Source organism: Phalaenopsis equestris, unplaced genomic scaffold (assembly GCF_001263595.1).
Source record: "Phalaenopsis equestris unplaced genomic scaffold, ASM126359v1 Scaffold000600, whole genome shotgun sequence".
Taxonomy (NCBI): domain Eukaryota; kingdom Viridiplantae; phylum Streptophyta; class Magnoliopsida; order Asparagales; family Orchidaceae; genus Phalaenopsis; species Phalaenopsis equestris.
Window position 1 is genome coordinate 176,023 of NW_018165040.1, and position 16,554 is coordinate 192,576.

At 35.1% G+C, this 16,554-nt stretch overlaps 1 protein-coding gene across 1 annotated transcript; it reads left to right on the forward strand.

Annotated features, from left to right (window-relative positions):
- Positions 1-2,488: 2,488 nt before the first annotated feature.
- On the forward strand, positions 2,489-16,554 carry LOC110029744 (ABC transporter G family member 42-like). The gene is made up of 22 exons (XM_020732169.1): positions 2,489-2,773; positions 8,730-8,939; positions 9,047-9,131; positions 9,196-9,358; positions 9,465-9,541; positions 9,729-9,782; positions 9,960-10,050; positions 10,467-11,071; positions 11,193-11,509; positions 11,576-11,736; positions 11,924-12,033; positions 12,156-12,303; positions 12,406-12,543; positions 12,660-12,808; positions 13,261-13,593; positions 13,718-14,008; positions 14,107-14,190; positions 14,342-14,475; positions 15,168-15,395; positions 15,489-15,660; positions 15,747-16,001; positions 16,081-16,554. The coding sequence occupies exons 1-22, from the start codon at positions 2,490-2,492 to the stop codon at positions 16,348-16,350; spliced, it is 4,359 nt and encodes a 1,452-aa protein (XP_020587828.1). The 5' UTR covers position 2,489; the 3' UTR covers positions 16,351-16,554.

The window sequence follows — 16,554 nt, forward strand, 5'->3', positions numbered from 1 at the left end:
TATACATCAATGTATTGAAGCCCAATCTCGCTGTAACATTATCTTTAGTATTATCCTTAATATACAACAATGTACTGAAGATTCTAAAGATTGGGTCGATGAAGAGCTAACTCAAATCATAGCCCACAACCCAAGAGATCAGATGCCAGTATCTAATGATGTAGGCGTATAACCACAATAATATTGGCAACTATCGATAAGAGTTAGTGTGTGGGTCTCTCCCACTACTATGGCTAGCAAAAGCTGGTAAACTACGTATTTTCAACTAACAATGTTGCAGTTGTAAGCTTATGTTTGTGGTGAGAACCACCCTCCACTTAGCAACTCTTTTTTATGCACTAAAGATATTGGGATATGTTTCCTTTTTTAGTGTACTATACTTTTCAGATGTGTTATCCTTAAGAAATCTTATTTATGTTATATTGTATTGAGTTTGAAGTCCGCATGTATCTATCTAAGGTTGGCTTGGTTGCTTATTAAGGTGTCCAAGTTTTAGAAAGAAGTCTCAGTGCATCATAAGAAGTCTTCTACCAATGTTTGTAAATCATTCGAAACATGTACGTTTTATAATAATAAAAAGGCTTGTTGTGAATATCACTTTGCTCTTTCTTTGTTCTTTCTTCGTGTTTTCTTTATTGTCTTGTTCTTTTAATATAAGCTGACAATCTTCAGTTATATTTATTTTATCTTGAATTTTTGCACTTCTTAGATGTGAGACCCCCTTGGAGGCTGTAAGTCTTTGTATTGCAGTTTGCATAAATTCTATTTTGCTTTTTTTTTACAGTATATTGACTGATTATTCTATATTATATCAACAAATTGTGTCTATTTAAAATAATATATTTATTATTTATAAGAGTCTCTTAAATTATATTGTTCATGCATGGCTTATAGTTCCATAAATTCAAATTTAGTTTTAAATTGAATGTTCTCTATGAGAACACAATACATAAAAAATGTTTAAATATCATAATATCTTATATACGAAGGGTATCGAAATAACTAGACAATCCTTAAAGTCAAAAATACTTTGATTTATAAATTGGGAACCATTGCTTTCAAAAGAGAAAAAAAATTGATTAAAACAGTTAAACAATCAATTTCTATTGATGAGAATGACAAAATAATAATCCTCTGAATGTAGAAGACTTGATGAAATATCTGCAAAATTACAAATATATTTATATTAGTTTAATCCAAATCTCATGTAAGCCTTTCACAATTAAGGGATTAAATGCTTTAATTCTTGCCTGTTTAAGAGAGAATATGTCTAAATGGGCACAATCCTTAGTGGTGGTTATTAAAACTAGTTTGTGTCATTAAAAAATCTTTTTCAATATTTTCCCTAATTTTAGTTTAGCTTTAACATATGTAAATCTTTTTAAAGCAATTAAACTTCAAATTCAACTACATGGATATGATTTCTTATCTGAATTTAAAAAAATAGCTCTGATTTATAGAGTGCATTATAAGGCAATGTACTTATTATCCTAAAGTAAGAAAATTTGTTCAAAACAATAAATAATTAAAACTAATTTATTAGTATCTAATATTACGACAAATAGAACAATAAAATGAAATGAAATTGCATTCCCAAAACAATAGTCACTAACTGTGGTTATCCCTCCTAAACTAACAGTCAATCAAGATATTGACTAAATAATCCAAACATTTGAAGGAGAAGTCAAAGTTAGATTCAATCCTAGAAGTTCAATTAGTCTTCCAAGAATTAGTTTACTTTCTACCATTCATTCTTCAGTAGAAGAAATTATAATTGCAAATACAATTAAAAATATTGATACTGTCCGAGAGACAATAACCAGATATTGCATCTAGTGAGAGAGAATTAGCCTCCAACTCCTTCTGAAATGAATTTTAGTTTTAGATGAATTATTATGAAATAAGAAATAAAAGCAAAGAAATGCTTAATATGGATTTTTAAAAATTGAAATATAAAAAATTTTCAGATTGGTACCAAAAGGTTGCCACAAAAAAAAGAAAGGAAAATTATTTCCAAAATACGTTTTAACGACCTAACTTCAGAAATAATCAGGCAAAACATATTATTTCTCTTGTTCTTCGAATCATTAAAAAACTAAATTTAGCAATGCTAACATAAGAACCCAATACCATCAAATATCATTTCCTCTATGTATTGATGATTAACACTCTATACATTGGGCATAAAACCATAGCTTGAAAATGAAGTGGAAACTCTCTCAACTTACAACTAGTCAATGCCAATGAAGATAGTCAACAAATTTTAAAAAAGTTATCAAAACTGCGCACCAATTAAGGCATTCCTTAGCAATACAAAGTCATATTCAGACCGTGGGGTTTACCGGCTAACAACCACCTCCTAACTCATACTTCCTTAAGTTTATAATATGTTATCCATCCATCCAAAGCAACATCATCCCGTCTATATAAGAAACTCTCAACTTATTTCAGAGTCCATCGCCTGAGAGTGAGAGAGACAGAGCATGGAGATGATCTCAAGAGCAACGTCGGAGGAGAATGAAGGGGAAGATGAGAAAGAGTTGTTTGATTCTCTGATGAGGCTTCCATCTTTGAAGCAACTTCGAACGGCCATTCTCATGTCCGCCGTCGAAGACGGCGGCGGCGGCGGAGATATGGAGAAACGAAAGCTGAAGTTGGTGGATGTTCGCAAGCTCACCGATGGCCAGCGCCGAGAGTTCATCGAGCAGGCTTTTAAAGTTGCTGACGAAGACAACGAACGGTTTCTAAGGAAGCTCAGAGAAAGAATTCTGCAGTGAGTTTTCCTCTGCTTTCTCCTCCTTTTTTTTTTTTTTTTTGAAAAATAAACATAAAGAATTTATATTATAATATTTTAATAAAATATATATAGTAATTTGATTATGATATTATAATACTTTATCAGACCAAGCATTAATAGTTCTACCGTAACTATCCGTATGCCACGAATAAGAAGAGGAGAGAAGTGAGAATAATTTTAAATGTTTTTATAATTTAATAATTTGAGTTATATATATACTTTTTTTTTATTATTAATTGTATTATTTATTGTATAAATAAATTCAGCAAAAAAAATAAACACATGCAAAAATGATAAATTTAGATCATGTCTAGTTATAATATGCAATATTTAGATCATGTCTAGTTAAAATATGCAATATTTAGATCATGTCTAGTTATAATATGCAATATTTAGATCAAATAAATATGTCGTAAAATTATAAAAAAAAAATGTTTAAAAACACAACTTAAAAATAAAACTCATAAAACGAACAAAATCACATGTCACGTTCCAAATTTATTATTATCATTATTCCAAATGTCTTGTGCTTTCAATTGTCACTTTTATAAGAATGAATTTGACCAAGTTAATATTTAGCTGGAATTAAGTTAAGTCTACAGCTAATTGTTGTTGAAAGTATGCTGCCAAACACATCTTTAATTTAAATTTAAATGATGGAGTTTGCCAAATTTTAAAAATAAGAATACAAAGAATTCTTTTAAAAATTTAATATTAGAAACGGATGACTAAAAAAAAGAATTTGGGATGGCACTTCGGCAAGTGGGAAAAAAAGAATTTATGAGAGGAAAGGAGGTTGTTGGTTTGGCGGCGGCCGGATTCCGGCAGGTGGTTCGGCAAACAGGAAGGGTGAGTGGGCACGAAGAGGAGCTCGATTCGGTTGCTGCTGCGGCCTCTTGTTGTTGGATCACGGTTGATGTCGGTGCTTGCTGCTGTCAAGGCTGCCGGAGGAGGGGAGATGGCTCTGCGTGAGAGAGAAAAACAGAGTAGGTTTTCGGGTGAATGGGAAAGCAGGAGAGGGCTGTGGCTTGTGTGAGGAGGAAAGAGGAGAGGTTGTGGTGTGCTTCAGGCGGTGTTTGGCTGCAATACAGATATATGTTAAATAGGAAATCTTGCAGAGGGATTGAGCATGCGAACAAGGGTGGAGTAAATCCGTTTAATCCGACTCATAGTGGGATTTGATAAATTTGAATTTACTTTAAAATTAGATTTACTGGAGAGTAGGATTTAGTTTTACCCTTTTTATTATTTTATTGGATTTAGATTAAATCCATGACTAAATTTTATTAAACATATGCTACCAAACAACCCATTGGTTTATCCTTTATTTAAAATCAAAATTTAAAATTTCTATTTTTAAAATTTTAAAAGGGCTATCTGTAATGGATTTAAAACAGGATTTAACATAGATGAAGGTTAAGTCTTATCAGACGATTATTTTGGACAAAATAAAGTTGTGGATTTGAGAAATCCGGATTTCACAGCCGTAAATCCCGGATTTATAAAATATCGTGAATTTAACCCATTCAGAATTTAGTTAATTCAGATTTACGAATTTTACTAAATACATATAATTAAAATCTCATACGTTGTCATACAGCCTCTTACATGTATCAAAAAAAATATTATTACCAGTAATGAGAAAAACACTAAGGCTCTGTTTGGTGCAGCTGCAGCTGCGCTGCCCCAGGAAGGTTTGTAGCGGGAAAGCTGACTGTTTGTTTGGTGCTGCTGTGTGAAAACAGCTGTGGGTCAGCTGTTTCTGAAAAAATGACAATGCTGCCCTTGTTTGCTAAAAATGTTTAAAAAAAGACTATAACAGCCACATTTTTTAAACTTCAAAAGCAGAAATTCATTTCTAAACAGAGCAGAAATTCGTATACACCAATAAACTAATAATGAGCAATGAGAAAATCATAAACTGTACAACCAACTTAAAAAAAATAAAAAGCATGTAACAGTAACAATGTGAGCTCTATTCTCCAGTTAAAACGTAAAAACAAAGAATAGTAAAAGAAAAAATGAAGGTTGAAATTTTTATGAGCACACTTCAATGAGAAAATCATAAACTGTACAACCAACTTAAAATAAGGCAAAACAACAAAAGAATAATCCCTTGTAGCTGAAAAGAAATATAACCAAGCAGGTATGACATTACATGTTCTTAAGATTACACTTAAGAATCCAAGAGAAAAAAACATAAGAGCATATTTCAACTATTGTCTCGCTCTTGACAGTTTAGATGCTAGATATGTAAATACATAAGTATATTGTGGCATTCTTTTGGAGATTGTCAAATGACCTTAAAACATTAATATCATAAACCAAGATTCAGCAATCAGCTCCCCTGTAGAATGCAACAGCAATCAGCTCCCCTGTAGAATGCAACGGCAATCAGCTCCCCTGTAGATTGAAATTAGACACCAAAATTATGCATTCAAAAGTGAATGAAAGGCTTAAAAAGTAAAAAATGATTGAAATCGGAGGTAATGTTGCGGGAAAAATTCGGGATCAAGGAAGAGAATGAGTCATTGCAGCAAGACTCTTACCAGCTGTCCCCTAAAACAATGACCTTGATCAAGGTCCGTCTTCTCAAGGCCATGGCGAGAAGGTGTAACCACCTAACGAGGGTAGACACTTGGATGTGCACTCGAGAGCGATGGAGAAGTACGGGTGGAAGAGGCAGACCGAAGAGGCTGCGACACGAAGGAGCTCTGCGGGCCAGCGAAGGTTGTTCAAAAGGGTTCGAGCGTCGCAGGACGTGTCCGTATAGAGGATCTCCACCAACGGCGAACGAAAGGCGGAATCACGAATAGGAGGGATAGGAGGGCACCTGCGTAAAATGTCAAAGGAGCAAAGGGGGGACGCGGGAGCGAAGCGAGGCCGCGGGGTCGATCCAGCGACCCGCTTTTCCCTCAGATTCGCAGCTGACGTAACTGAAACGTCGCGCCAAACGAAGCTTTTCTGCGGCCTTCCACCTCACCACGAATGGAAAGTCGCCCCAAACGGAGCCTAAAAGCTGATAATGTGGGGTCGGAATCAGTTGCTGAAGAGGTTTGTCTTGAAAAGCTTAATGCAAAAGGGGAGTGCCACATCGACAGAAGAGCGTTGTTGACGCTTGTCAACACTGTCATTAACGTCACCGATTCAGCCCCTGGCAAGCTGGGTGTCGACCTATCCAAGCCCAACTAGCTCGCCATCCTAAAAAATGCCTCCGGCATCATCATGACCTCTAGGTCATTTCATCGAACACTTTGCCTGCAAAAACCAATCTCTTTCATCATTTTTGTCATTCATAGGCCGCAGAGATAGGAGTTGAGAGATGCACAAGCTTTGAAGCACATAAGTCATTTTGATGAGCTGTGATGATGTGTCTAGGTTGTCATGTTCAGAGTTGAGATTCACACAAGATGTAAGTCACATGGTTCATAGTTGATCACATAGGTTGTAGTGGTGAGCTGTGTGGTGAGAGGTTTATGAGTTTGGAGAAAGTCACCATCTTCGGAGTGTATTGCTACATCGTCTTTAATGTGCATTGTTACACCGTCTTTGAGGTTTGTTTTTACACCTTATTCTAGAGGCATTGTTGCACCGTATGTGGGATGTTGTTACATCAACATGGAGGTGCGTGTCTAACACAGTGTATTGAATGACACATTGCTCTGTCGAGTGCTTCACTATTTCACAATGTACACTGAGATTTCGAAATACACATAATGACTCCACATGGGACTTTGCTGCAAGAAGCAAGTAGTGGGCGACGGTAGAAGTCTAGATCTTCTATGCAAAAACGATGTTGAGTTTCAGCTTTTTCTTATCCAAGCTACAGTCTTCATCTGAGTCCATGTTTAGGTCCCCTCTCAATAAAAGATAGAACTCTATTTATAGAGTTCATGATATAAATAAAGAAAGAATTAGTGTCATTCTAATTAAATGGTCTGAGAAAATTTCCTTAATTAGATGATATTCTTTGAACATTTAAGAGTTTTAATGATGTCAAAATTGAGTGTTATTAAGTTCGTTAGATTCAACTTGTTGAGATGCTCGATTTGATTATAAGCTTGTTAGATTTAGAATCCGTTTGATTTCCAATTATGTAATAAAAACTTTTAAAAATTGTTTAACAGCTTGATCTAAGATTGATTTGACTTAAATTAGACCAATTTTGCTATCATTGAGTTTGTCACATTAAGCTGGTTAGTTTTGACCAAGTTTGTTAAATTCAGAGTTTTAAATAATTTTTAATCAAACTTTGAATGTTCTTATGGAAATATTGTCATGAGATTCACACCCTGTGAATCCCTGCCTCGAGATTCTAGCCAGTTTATGTGAGTCGATATTATATATGTTAAAGATTCATGTTTAACATTTATGACACAATTTCTAAAAATACATACTAGCCAAGATTCTTTAAATTCATGATTTTTATATATCTATAATATAGTAACACATAATTGTATTCATGATGATAAAACTTGATTTCAAAGAAATTTGATATTAAAGAGATGAGGTTTCTCTCTCTAATCCCTTGAAACTTTCTGTACTTTCGGATGGAAAGAAATGTATGTGGTGTGTTAGAAAGAGAGATGACCCATTCTTTGAATTATGTTTTATTTAACTATCATCCATTAAGGGAGTTACTAATCAATAGGATTTATGATAATTTAATAAATAAATTGATTTTATTATTAAAATCAATGACATAAGTTAGTAGCATTTATTCATTTTAGGAGTTACAAGAATTTACAAAAATAAATATCATAAGTTATGAAATAAGTTATTAAATAACATAAGTTTTCATGAGTTATAAAAATGAATAACTTAAGTTATCATTTATTATTACATAAGTTATGAGTTAAGAAAATAAATTACTCAAGTTATCATGAGTTATAAAAATAAATAACTTAATTTATCAAAATAAATTTCATAAGTTATTAAAATAAATGTGAGCAACAAATAAAAATTTAATAATATATATATATATATATATATATATATATATATCAAACAAATATGCGAGATGACATTAGTGTAAATGACGAAAAAAATATTGTGTCCGGACAACGGACGTGATGTAACGGAGGGCCAAGCTCCCGCTCCGCCCCGCTGCCCCGCTGTATCACGTCTGTTGTCCGGACTTCGGACGTAATATTTTTTCAAATGAAGGAGGGAGAGAAATTCACCGGATCTTCTATGCTAAAACGCTTCAGCTTATTCTTATCCAAGCTCCAATCTTCTTCTAGCTTCATGTTTAGGTCCCCTCTCTTGAGGGGATGGGACTCTATTTATAGAGTCCATGGTGTAAATAAGGAAAGAATTAGTGTCATTCTAATCAGATGGTCCGGGAAGATTTCCTTAATTAGATGATATTCTTTTAACATTTAAGAGACGTTAGATTCTCGTTAGATTCTCGATTTAATTAAAAGCTTGTTAGATTTAGAATCCATTTGACTTCCAATTATGTAATAACAACTTTCAAAATTTGTTTAACAGCTTGATGTAAATTTGATTTGACTCAAATTGGACCAATTTTGCTATCATTGAGTCTGCCACATCGAGCTCGTTAGTTTTTACCAAATTTGCTAAATTAAGAGTTTTAAATAATTTTTAATCAAACTTTGAACTACCTTAGTGAAATATTGCCTTTAGATTCACACCCTGTGAATCCCTGCCTCAAGATTCTTGCCGGTTTATGTGAGTGAAATGACGGGAAAAAAAATTGATGTATCACGTCCGTTGTTCGAACTCCGTAGTCCGGATTTAATATTGTTTCAAATGAAGGAGCAAGTTTTCAGTAGAACTCGAAAGCTACAGTGAATGCCATTACTAGAAGTGTAATGTAAATACGTAAGAATTGTGTGGTATATATGTAAATGCCCCTTTTATATATAAATATTATTGTAAAATCCCTAAAATCAGATAGATAATGCAGGGTTGGAATCCAGTTGCCGACCGTTGAGGTTCGGTTTGAAAAGCTTAATGTAGAAGGGGAGTGCCGCATCGGTAGACGAGCGCTGCCGACGCTCCTCAACACCGCCATTAACGTCGCCGATTTGGCCTTCCGCAAAATCGGCGGAAGCCTCACCAAGCACACCAAGCTCTCCATCCTCAAAGATGTCTCCGGCATCGTCAGGCCCTCTAGGTTATTTCATCGAACACCCTGCCTACAACCACCCACCTCTTTCATCACCTTTGTCATCTTCACCAAAAATGGTAAAAACTAATCTTTTTTTGGAAATAATTTTACAGGATGACCCTCTTGCTAGGCCCTCCAGCCTCCGGAAAAACCACTCTTCTTCAAGCTTTAGCTGGAAATCTGAACTCCAGTCTCAAGGTTTGTTCTCTGCGATAGACTTCCATGGCTTTCTAACATTTGGGACTCATCACTTATTGATTAGGCAAGCGGCGCGGTTACTTACAATGGGTACAAGTTCGATGAATTCGTTCCCCAAAAATCTGCGGCATACATTGGAGAAAACGACGTCCATGTGCCAAAGATGACGGTTAGAGAGACTCTTGATTTCTCTGCTAGGTGCCAAGGCGTAAGAGCTGCTGAATATGGTATTCAAAACAAATATCATTCTAATATTTTACATTTTTCTTGAAAGTATATAAACTGATCAAATTAACGAATAGTTAGTTTCAACTCATTTGTAAAATGGCGCAGAACTGCTTAAGGAGCTTTCGAAGAGGGAGAAAGCTGCAGGAATACTCCCTGACGCCGAAATTGACCTTTTCATGAAGGTTGGCTCTTTTTTTATGGGCATTTTTCATTGCCTTGTTTTCCTTCTTGCTTTTATGGCGGAACACCTATACATTGTAAAAGAATTTATTGAAAATAATTGATTTTTTATTGGAATAATAGCTATGGAGCTTTATTTTTATTCATTATTTACCAGTTTTTACTAATGATCTATTTGAAATCTTGCAGGCTACTTCAGTAGAAGGGGTGAAGCATAGCCTCCAAACAGAATATGTTATTAAGGCACGCCTGTTTGTGACATTTTAATTTTTTTCCAAAAAAAAAAACATTTTTATACAATTATACAGTAGTACTGTTCACTCAACGTTCTTTGTTTGGCGATCAATGTTGTAAAAATTGTTTATATTACTAATAAATATCCAAACAGTGACGTGTTGAAGGTATACTCTGTTGATGCAGATACTTGGGTTGGATATATGTGCTGATACTCTTGTTGGAGATCAGATGAGAAGAGGGATCTCTGGTGGACAGAAGAAGCGGCTCACCACCGGTTCATTTCTGGCCAATATATTTTTTTTAGAAAATTAACATGCCTAGCACACAATTCAAACGAATTATTTCTAGTGATTTTTTCTTTACATATGTGTTAAAAGGTCAACACAATTACTAATTTGCTGTTTTGCTTGCAAATTTCATATTTTGTTGGGAAATTTACATATCTATAGCACACAATTCTTATGTATTTACATATCTTACACAAACTCTTATATTTACATACATATCAATTTGGTGCTTTAAATTAATGCATGAAAAGGTGTATTGTGATAAAAAAAATTTCAGTGCTATGTGTCTAACTATTAAAGTTCAATGTAAGATATGTCACTAGAATGTGTGCAATGTATGTAAATGACCGTATTTTGTCTTAGTGGCTACCTTTTGAACAATCTTAACATTAGCTAATTACAGGCGAAGTGCTTGTTGGGCCGACAAAAGTACTATTCATGGATGAAACATCAACTGGATTAGACAGCTCTACAACTTATCAGATTGTGAAGTGCTTACAACAAATTGTACATCTAGGGGAGGCCACCGTCCTTATGTCTCTCCTCCAACCAACACCAGAGACCTTCAATCTCTTCGATGATATTATCCTTTTAAGTGAAGGCCAGATTGTTTACCAAGGTCCACGGGAGTATGTTCTTGATTTCTTTGAATCTTATGGATTCCGCTGTCCAGAGCGAAAAAGCGTTGCCGACTTCCTCCAAGAGGTCATCTCTCACAAGGACCAGGCACAATCAAGGACGGACCAGGCACAATATTGGGCTCATCATACCCAACCTCATCGCTATATAACTACCCAAGAGTTTGCTGATCACTTCCACCGATTTCATGTTGGACTCCATCTAAAAAATGAGCTCTCAGTTCCCTTTGACAAGACCATAAATCACCGTGCTGCTCTCGTCTTGAAGAAGCATGTTACCCCATACTCAGAACTCCTAGCTGCCTCCTTTGCAAAAGAATGGCTCCTCCTCAAGCGAAATTTATTTATCTATGCCTTCAAGTCTATCAAGGTTCTTTCCATCCTCAGATTTGATTAATTCATTCTTAAATTAATAACAAGTTAGAACGTACAGTAATGCAGTTTGTGGTGCATGAATGATAATACTAATTGATATCCATCTCGTTTTGAAGATCATTGTTATGGCATGCATTGTATCAACAGTGTTCTTGAGAACACGGACGCAAGCACACACGGTATCTGATAGCTTTGTGTACAATGGTGCGCTGCTATTTGGAATGATCTGCAACATATTCAATTGTTTTGTAGAAGTATCTCTGACCATTGCAAGGCTTCCAATCTTCTACAAGCATAGGGATCTCCTTTTCTATCCTGCATGGACCTTCACTCTTCCATTAGTTTTTATGAGGATCCCCATCTCAGTGTTAGAGTCCACTTTTTGGGTTGTTATAACATATTACCCGGTTGGGTTTGCACCAGAGGCTAGCAGGTAACCTGATTTTGTTTTCCTGATGAAAATGTTGAGAATTTGACGCATAATTTGTTTTTAATGCAGGTTCTTCAAGCAGATCCTTGTGCTATTATTGATTCAGCAGGTGGCTTTCGGGCTGTTCAGGGCAATTGCAGGGTTGTGTCGGAGAATAATAATCTCCAACTCTGCAGCAGCTCTATCACTTCTATTTTTTTTTATTGTTGGAGGCTGTTTTCTTCCTAAAGGTTATTTACAGTCATACTTTCTCTAAGCCCAACTTTTGTTTTATGGAAATAGACCAAATAAAGTAACGCTCAGCTTAATTTTGTATTTTATTGAAAATTTCATTATATACATATACATATACATATATATATATATATATATATATTATATATTCCAGCTCTTGATATCTTTGTATTCATGATGCAGATTTGATACCAAAGTACTGGATGTGGGGTTATTGGATCTCACCACTTACATATGGATATACCGCTCTCACTGTCAATGAATTTTTAGCTCCAAGATGGATGAATAGATCTGTAAGGATCGCTTGTGACTTATTTCTACTACAGTACTTTTATTTCATGAAAAAATGATTAGAAATATCATTTTCATTACTAGTTAATAATCAAGCTTGAATGGAATGGAACTAAATCTACAGGCACCTGGTAAAAGCGTAGGCTTGGAAGTGCTAGAAACTATTGGCGTCTTCCCAGAGAAGAAGTGGTATTGGATTGGTGTTGGTGCACTATTAATCTTTGTAATTCTTTTTAATGTCATTTTCACTCTTGCACTAACCTATCTCGGACGTAAGCTTCAACCTAAGTTTATTCTCGGTCATTTCCTTTCTCCCAATCTGAAATTGGATTAGATAAATTTTAATTTGGTTTTCCTTAATTATCTGTTGATAGCCATTGAAACGCCCCAAGCAGTTATATCTGAGGCAAAAGCAAATAAAGAGACGAGGAAGACATTAAAGGTTGTGATAATGGATACTGTCAATGATTATTCCCCTCAAGCTTTACCTACAATTGATGAGGCTAGTAAAAGTATGATGCATTTAATACTTATCTTTCCTCACCTATTTGTAAAACTTTGGAAGGACTATGGATTGAAGAAAATGTTCATTTTTATGTGAAACAATTATATTAAACCTCTTTTGCAGAAGAAATGGTGGACTTACAGGTCGAGGATTATTCATCTGAAAGTATTGATGCATCAAGGAGTTGTCTTCCAAAGATTGGGATGGTTCTTCCTTTCACACCATTAACAGTTTCTTTTCATGATGTGAATTACTTTATCGACAAGCCTCAGGTGAGCTTTATATTTGTTAACCTTTCTTTTAGGAGTAAAGTACCAAAATGGTCCCTTGATTATATAGAGGAGGCCATTTTAGTTTTTGTGTTTATAGAAGTGCTAAATTAGTCTCTAGACTGTTTTAATGGGGGCTAAAATAGTTCTCATTATGGACTGAATTGATATTTTTATAAACCATGGGATTAAAATGACCCCCTACAAAGGTTAAGGGGACTATTTTGACACTTTTCTCTTTCTTATAATTTATTTCGCGACATCTGAACTCTCCCAACCACAATTGCTATATGAATTATGCAAATTTGTTATTTCATTGATATCAAATAGGTTATCCTTTTATGAATAACCATTCATTCAATTGTTCAAGTAATTTAAGAGAAATTCTATTTTTTTATGTTTTCTTCTAAATCTGATTCTTACAAAATACTAATTTAACCATATGTGACTCCAAGGACATTAAAAACCAAGGGGAGGTTGTGGATAGGATCCAATTGCTGAAGGACATTACTGGGGCTTTCTGTCCTGGAAACTTGACCGCCCTAATGGGAGTTAGCGGAGCAGGAAAGACGACCCTAATGGATGTTTTGGCAGGAAGAAAGAATGTTGGTCACATTAAAGGAGATATAAGAATTTCTGGTTATCCTAAGAACCAAGCTACATTTACACGAGTTTTAGGTTACTGCGAACAAAATGATATTCACTCTCCTCAGATCACTGTGAATGAATCCTTGATATACTCTGCTTTCCTCCGTCTTCCTATGAATGTTAACAAAGAAGAAAAAATGGTGAGCATTTTCAATGGTTAAAATTTGATGCTTGAAATCATATGGATGTAGAGGAAGTTCCCCTTCTAATATATTTATATTGACAATATATATTCTGGATAAAGCTAATATTTTTCATGGGCAGAAATTCATAGATGAGGTGATGGAGCTGGTGGAGCTTTCCAATCTTAAGGATGCCATAGTTGGCCTCCCTGGTGTTTCCGGTCTATCTACAGAACAAAGAAAAAGATTAACAGTAGCTGTAGAACTCGTTGCGAATCCATCAGTCATCTTCATGGATGAGCCAACAACAGGTTTGGATGCAAAAGCTGCAGCCATTGTCATGAGAACTGTGAGGAATATAGTTGACACTGGACGAACAATAGTCTGTACCATACATCAACCAAGTATTGACATTTTTGAATCATTTGATGAGGTAATAAAGTCAGAATGTACAATTTTTCTTGCAATTAAACTAGATAATATACAAAAATTTGCTTATGCACTTTCATTTTTACTAACTTGATGCCACAGCTTTTGTTGTTGAAAAGAGGAGGACAGATCATATACTCTGGTCCTCTTGGCCAAAACTCTCAAAAATTGATAGAATATTTTGAGGTCACATTCTCAATCTACATCTTTTGTTTTGAATTTTTTTTTGCTATTTATTAATTGCAAATATGCCCATATCTTGAGATTTCTTTGTTCATTATTTTCCTCATATGCAAAGGAAATAAGCAATAAAGTATTGTTAATTTGCAAATATTAGGCAATTCCTGGTGTTCCGAAAATCAAGGAAAAAGAAAATCCAGCTACGTGGATGCTGGGCATAACATCAAATGCAGCTAAAGATGACAAAAAGATTGATTTTGCTGAGTACTATCAAACATCAAATTTGTACCAGTAAGCAAAATCAAATTCTTGTTTATATGCTTGTCGTGACCATATGAAGTTTTTTTTTTTTTTAGTAATTTGTCTCTCTGTTCATTCTTAGACGTACATGCCATGTAGCATTCCTCAATTTTAAATTTTAAATAGCTAAATAATATGTTGTAACCATATGAGGTAGAATTCTCTCTCTCTCTCTCCTGTGAGATTAAAATACTTCGAAATACTTCGAACGAATTAAAATTTTGATGAAAATTTCTTATTTAGACAAGGCATTATTTTTATTATGGACAAGTGTTTATTCATGTTTTAAATCTAGGTTATACTCCAAAACGGTCCCTCGACCATTAAGATGTAACCAATTTTAGTCTTTGAGTTTTGTAGTGCTCCGATGTAATTCTTTGAGCATTGAAATTTGGTCCCTTTTGGTCCTTTGGGATTGAAATGAGATCAATTTTGTGTAATTACTAAAACCAAATTTGTGTAATAATTAAGACCATTTTTGTGTCATGCTTTCTACAAAAAAAGATTAATTGTAAGCAAATTTTAATACTCCGAAGGACTACATTAGATGACTAGAAAACTTTTGGATTAAATTAACCACATCCAAATAATCGGGAGAAATTTTATTCCTTTTTAATCCCAAATTCTGGCCTATCGTTCCACAACGAACTCACAATTTTTTCCATCTCATCTTTTTTAATCAGGCTAAATAGGGAACTTGTTATTAATCTAAGCATACCAGCCCCGGAATCCGAGGACCTTTACTTTCCCTCCAAATACTCTCAAACTATTTACAACCAATTCAGAATATGCTTCTGGAAGCATTGGTGGACCTATTGGCGGAGTCCTCACTACAACTTGGTCAGGCTCTCATTCACCTTTGTAACTTCTCTACTTTTGGGTAGCATGTTTTGGAAGATTGGCCAAAAAAGGTGCATTTATCTAGATGCTTTACTTCATCATCTTAAGCTGATTCTCTACAATTCCTAATTTTTTTCATTTTTTGGTCTTCTTTTCTAACTCAGGGATGATGCAAATGACCTTAGAATTATTATCGGTTCAATGGTAATATCATCACAATTTATTGGCATCATTAATGGTTTAACTGTACAACCAGTTATTTCGACCGAGAGAATTGTATTTTATCGCGAGAGAGGAGCTAGAATGTACTCTGCTGTACCATACGCCATAGCTCATGTGCGTCACAAAATAATTATTTGTTTAACATGCAAATTCTACATATTTGGAGAGTATAAAATTAACATAAGATTGCTTTCATGCAGGTGGTTGTGGAAATCCCATATATAATCTTCCAGAGCTTGCAGTTCACAGCGGTAGCATACTCCATGATGAGTTTTGAATGGATTGCAGAAAAGTTTTTCTGGTTTTTCTTCATCTCTTTCTCCACGTTTTTGTACTTCACCTATTATGGGATGCTGACAGTTTCGATATCGTCGAATCATCAAGTGGCTGCCATCCTCTCATCTGCCTTTTATTCAATATTTGCTCTTTTCTCTGGCTTTTACATTCCTAGACCTGTAAGCTTGTTTCTTCTAAATCATCTTATAGACCTCCTTGAGCTTTCAAGCTCATGCTAAGTAATCAATGATCTTGCAGATGATCGCAAAGGGGTGGATTTGGTATTACTGGCTTTGCCCGTTAGCATGGACAGTTTATGGGTTAATTGTGAGCCAATTTGGTGATGTGGATGCAATAATTCGGGTGTCGGGGCAGGCCGACCAGCCAATTAAACTCTATGTGAAGAACCATTTTGGTTATGATGGAGACTTAATGGGTGTTGTGGCCGTGGTGTTGGTGAGCTTCTCTGTTCTTTTTGCCTTTATATTTGTTTTCTGCATCCGGGTATTGAATTACCAGCGAAGGTGAAGAGCAGCATTGATTCTTTTCAAGAGGGTATTGGATTTTTTGTAGTTTGTACTTGGAACAAATGATAGGCGATAGTGGTTGGCATTCTCGGTGTAAGATCCCATAGGTCGAGGGTTTGAATCTCCTTTGGCACAATTGGCCTTAAGGAGGAGGTACTCGAATTGTTAGGCATATCAGGAGTGGCTGGAGGCTCGTATAATAGTG